Consider the following 5,637-nt stretch of genomic DNA (forward strand, 5'->3'; position numbering starts at 1 on the left):
TGTTTAGATGATGTGAAGTTAGTATAGAAGAGCATGTTTATGTTGTTAGTTCTGTTCACCTGGTTAGAACACAGAGGCAGAACACAGAGGTAGAACACTACGGACGTTGATGTAAACCTTTAAACAACGTGAGTTCAAAACTTAAACACGTTCATGTCGTCCTCAGAAGTTTTAATACAGCAAAGTTACTTATTATACCTTTAAGTTATTTATTTCAGTATTTTTTGATAATTCTTAAATGAATTAAATTGTTTTTAGCATAAATAATAATCATTAAAATAAGTTTTTAAATAAATGCAAAAATTAAATATGAGAGTAAATAAGTTAGTTAAAATGTAAATAAAGAACCAAATTAAAACAGAAATATACATTTGTGACATTTTATTGATTAATTAATGGCTACATTATTTTGTAGATTAAATTGTTCATTAATTTATTTATTGAGTCTTTTATTTTATGAATTAATTTATTTGGGGTTTTATCAGCTTGTCTCACTTCATGTTGTGTTACTGACTGTGAGCAGCAGGGGGCGCTGCAGCTCCTCTCTACTCATTATGTGTGTGTGTGTGTGTGTGTGTGTGTGTGTGTGTGTGTGTGTGTTCAGCATGAAGAAAGGTCAGATCATCACCGTCACACGACAACTACCCAGAGACGGACCCTTCAGGACCTACAGAGACCTGCAGGACCACTGGAACCACCTGGTACACACACACACACACACGTATATACACACACACACACACACACACATATTTTAATACTGTAGAAAGAAATAAAAACTCGTCCAAATCATAAATATCTCCTGATTTAAATTACAATTGTGTTCATTTAACTCAGTGTTTTAATGAGGAACAGTTCTGATATAAGTAGTGTGTGTGTGTGTGTGTGTGTGTGTGTGTGTGTGTGTGTGTCTGTCTCAGTACGGTTACAGACTCCCAGATGCAGCAGAAGAAGAGGTGGTGTACTGCAGCGTGTACTTCAGGCTGGTGGGGGAGAGACTCTTCACGTATCCTCTCACAGACCATCATGACTGAACCGTGTTAATATCAATCTGACCAATCAGACACCTGACACGAGGAACGGCTGAACAGATGAAGAGGAACATATATGAGATATATACATATATATACATATACATATAGAGACAATATATTTCAGTCTTTCTTACTTTTAAACACTTATTTGTCTGTAATTTAAACTCTGAACCCCAAAAAACCTGCAAGAAAAGCATGTTTTTTTAAACAATCGCCAAAGCTTCACCGTTTATCACAACCAGAATCAGCAGAGAGGAGAACGTTCCTTTAACCCGAGCAGATACCCTCTGAGCTGCGTCCGCCTGCAGCCGGTGCAGCGCTGCCCTCGGGTCGACCCGCAGGGGGCGCTGGGCTCCTTCCTGTCCGATGTCGGGGCGAGACTCAACGGCGTGTGCGGCTTCCCCGCTCGACTGACCGGGAGACCCCGTCACCACGCGGTCGGGCTGAGCGCCGCTGCTACGCTGCAGGTACGAGTACTGAACAGAAGGAGGCAGCAGCGGAGCAGTAGCTCCTGTGCTGTGAGAGGTAACAGCCGTACATGCATCTCATTTAACGTGAGCGTGTGGTAGAGGAGAGGAAAAGAGATTATTGATTATCGTTTCCCACCTTGTAAAATCCTTCACACGGACTCTTTCTTTATGAGCGTAAAGGTGCGACGCCGAGGAGGAGGAGGAGCTCGTTCTCATAACACAGATGTGCGTTTCCTGTTGTCCACAGCTCACTTTAAAAGGAATGTTTCTCTGAACCTTATCCATCATGTGAGGAAGCCTCGTGGAGCACTTTAGTGAACTCTACATGCAGCATGAACCTTATTAATAAGAAATACTACTTTAATACATCTTCTGCTGGTCAAAGGGAATGTTTTGCCCACAAGGTAAAAAAAGCACAATATCAGTTATTAGTTGTAATAAATGAGTTGAGTCGTTATTCTCAAGTGTGTTTCATCGACTCGGATCGATTCAGAGCAACTCAAATATTCATGGTGTTCAGAGGGTTCATGTGGAGGAGACGAGAACAAACTCTAAAGTCGTGTGTTTCTGCTCAGATGAAGCGTCTTCAGATCCTCCTATGTTGATGTTATTTAAGGTTTTAGGTTCTGTGCATGTAAACACTTAAAAAGGTGTTCTTACATACAAACAGAAGCTTTTCCTGCCTCATAAAAACATGTTTAAAGCAGATTTAGTATTTTAAATCACGTCTTCTTAGACCTGCAATTCATGTTTGTGTGTGTCTTCATTTTCTGCTTTTTTATGTTCTTCTGAAAACATCGTCTTCTCCTTTCTCCTCTTCCTCCTCAGGTGTTTGGTGGTGAGCAGATCAACTTGAGCACCTCCTCCTCCTCCATCAGGCCGGTCCTCACCCAGCTTCCTCCTCCCCGACCCGTGAAGCCCTATTTTGGGTCTCAGCCTCCAGCCTGGACCCCTTTCACCCAGCAGGACGGAGCCCAGGGGCTTCTGGGTAACAGTCTGACACAAAGTCAAGGCTGCAGAGGAGACCCTTCATCATCATCATCATCCTCCTTCTCCTCACTCTTCCAGACAGCTTCATCCCTCTCCTCCTCATCCTCATCCTCCTCCTCCGTCCTCCCTCCTCTTCCTCCTCCTCCTCCAATCTTTGCTCCCAAACTGGTTCCCATCTTCAAGAACAAGTGTCCGTTGCGACACATCAACGTGGCCGTGCTGAGACTCCAGAAGCAGAGGGAGCAGCTGATTGGAGGAGGGGAGGAGAGGGGGAGGGTGACCCTACCTGCCTTCAGGATGAAGACCTCCACCACCACCACCGCTTCTTCTTCTTCGTCTGTTTCTTCTCTGTCGGTCGCGTCCCTCACGCTTCCTCCTCCGTTCAACCGTCGTCCTAAAGCTGCTCCTCAGCCAGCGGGTCACATCGGACTCAAACGCATCACCAGCCTCAGTCCTGCATCCGAGTCCAGACCTGGATTCCTCCTGGCTCCACAGCCGGAGACCACCAAATCCAAGACCAGCTCCAAGACCAGCGTGAAGTCCAGCTCTGACACAAATACCTCCAACAAACGTCCTCCACCTTCTGACATCTCCAACAAACATTCTCCACCTTCTGACATCTCCTTCAAACATCCTCCACCTTCTGACATCTCCAACAAACATTCTCCACCTTCTGACATCTCCAACAAACGTCCTCCACCTTCTGACATCTCCTTCAAACATCCTCCACCTTCTGACATCTCCTTCAAACATCCTCCACCTTCTGACATCTCCTTCAAACGTCCTCCAGCTGCTCCACCTTCTGACATCTCCAACAAACGTCCTCCAGCTGCTCCACCTTCTGATGCCTCCTTCAAAGACTCCTCCAGCAGCAGCAGACGGGTGAGTCCAGTAGAGTCATAAAACCTGATTGGATGAATCATTTTCTTGCTATTTATAATTGAGAATCGTCCAGATGTTAAATCATGTTTAGCTTCTAACAGCAGCTCCTCACTGTGTCGGTGTTTTACGAGAGGTGTCGACTGCTGTCACGATCTAAACTCCCCCAACAGTTCACTGAGTTACTATCCGCCGTCTGACTCTTCTTTATTTAAAGTCGGTCTTTAAATGGAAACTGAAGTAGAGCTTTTGTTCTAAACGACTAAGATCTTTGTAGTTATTTGGTCCTTTTTTGTGATTTTGTTTTGCCGAATGACTTATTTCCAATAAACTGTGAACACGTCTCTGTTAAACACAATAATTTAAAATGGTGCTTTTGTGTGATTCTTTGTGGAGAAACTCCATTATATCAACTAATCGATTAGTTGACAAAAATCGTGCGAGTTTAATTTCTTGTTTCCTGACTTCCCCGTGTTGTTTTGTGTTTCAGAGAGTTGTGTTTGAGGAGTTAAAGCCGAAGAAACCCAGATCATCGATACGAGACGTGGACGTGGAGCAAATGGCCAGAAGCAACCAGGTCAGGAGACGCACTGAACTCTTTCTTATCTTCCTCTGTCTGTTGTTCTTTCCTCTTCTTCCTCACAACTCTTACTTCATCAAGTCTGAGACGTGCTACCCTGGTTATTTTTTTTATTTGGTAACTTTGGTAATTTGAGTTTTCCTCTGGCACTACCTTCAGGACAAACTGGACAAAACAAATTGTCAAGAAATTTTACTTTTTGTGTTGATGTCATTGTGAGAGTCAACAAAGTTTTCCTCATTATTTCTTTGTGGACTTCCATGTCTGAGATGTACCATAGGCTGTTTCTAGGAAGCGGACTTGGTTTTTGTATGTCGCCATCTTGGTATTTGTATGTCGCCGTCTTGGTATTTGTATGTCGCCGTCTTGGTTTTTGTATGTCGCCGTCTTGGTATTTGTCTGTCGGCGTCTTGGTTTTTGTATGTCGGTTGTTGTTCTTCGAGTACGTCTGGACCTTGAGAATAGAGAAATCTGGTGTGTAATGTAAAAGAAGAGACTTGAGAAGTGATGTATTTCCAGTGTGTCCACTCTTACTGTAGGTGCTTCCTCATAAACATGCTTTAGAAGAGGCCGCATACATTACCGTGATGTATTAGAGTGAGTTAGCGTGATGAATAGCTCACACACACACACACACACACACATACGGTTCTGTCGGTTTCCTTACAAACATCCTCTGAGAGGACCGTTACGGTGATGGATGGTCAGCAGGAGGCGGAGCTCCACCGGGAGCTCAGCACTTTAATAACAACATTCATCAGTTTTACAGCTCCACCCTGCAACTCCTCAAGAACAATACTACTCTATGACGGTTATTTACACAGCTTCTCCTTCTGGACAAATTGTTCCTCGCTAGTTTTTACAAAACAGTTTTATAGGTGAGCTGCTGCAGACAGACTCTCTACTTGTGTTTAAAGTCTCCTGAACTCATTTCCCTCCACTCATTATCAGATATTCTTGTTAAATGTGAATGTTTAAATGTCAGATCCAACTTTAAACCAACTAGCAATCACAGAAGAGAATACAAGACAGAATGAAATCAACAGTTTATAATCTAAATGATCACCTCCTTCATGTTCGTGAGTTTAGTCTCTCTTCTTTAAACTCTTATTATTCTGTCTTGCTTCTCACCACATCATCTGCATGTCCGCAGTATTAGCATGTAGCATGTAGCATGTTTTCTCCTCCCCGTCTGATGTGTTTGCAGGAGCGTTGCGTTTTACTCCCACAGACAGATTTCAGCGTTCACAGCTAAACTTATGAAAAAACGATGACGTAGATGCCTGCGTTCGCTACTTGATTGGTTGTTAGCAGTCACGACGTGTCCTTCCCCGATCACGTGACCCTTTCCCCAGAACAACAGCCTTGATTACCGATCGACTGCCAGGTTAATTCAACATGGAGAACTGACTACAGGTGTTGCTGACCTCGTTGTCTTTACTAGAAGTTGTTCAGTTAAAGTCTGCATTATTACGGAGGAAGCAGCTGTTAGTGGAGCGATTAGTGAGCAGCGTGTCCAGCGGCGGCACAACTATCTCAACGTTCACAAAGAAACTGTAAAGGAACAAAAGCTTAAACGCTCTCTAGTACGACAGAGACTTCAGCTCTCTCACTGGCCTCTCAGGGCTTCATCTCTTTGTCTCTCTCTCTTCATCTCTCTGTTCTCTCTCTCTTCATCTCTCTG

General features: G+C 43.7%; 1 protein-coding gene across 1 annotated transcript in view; it reads left to right on the forward strand.

Moving 5' to 3' along the window:
• Positions 1-2,603: 2,603 nt before the first annotated feature.
• LOC116401179 (proline-rich receptor-like protein kinase PERK10) overlaps positions 2,604-5,637 on the forward strand; it is a 4,062-nt gene continuing 1,028 nt past the window's right edge. The window contains exons 1-2 of the mRNA XM_031879455.1: positions 2,604-3,376; positions 3,864-3,950. Coding sequence (XP_031735315.1) covers positions 2,792-3,376; positions 3,864-3,950 — 672 coding nt within the window. The 5' untranslated portion in view covers positions 2,604-2,791. The remainder of the gene's footprint in view (positions 3,377-3,863; positions 3,951-5,637) is intronic.

The sequence above is a fragment of the Anarrhichthys ocellatus genome, unplaced genomic scaffold (assembly GCF_004355925.1).
Source record: "Anarrhichthys ocellatus isolate YVR2014 unplaced genomic scaffold, GSC_Weel_1.0 scaffold266, whole genome shotgun sequence".
Taxonomy (NCBI): domain Eukaryota; kingdom Metazoa; phylum Chordata; class Actinopteri; order Perciformes; family Anarhichadidae; genus Anarrhichthys; species Anarrhichthys ocellatus.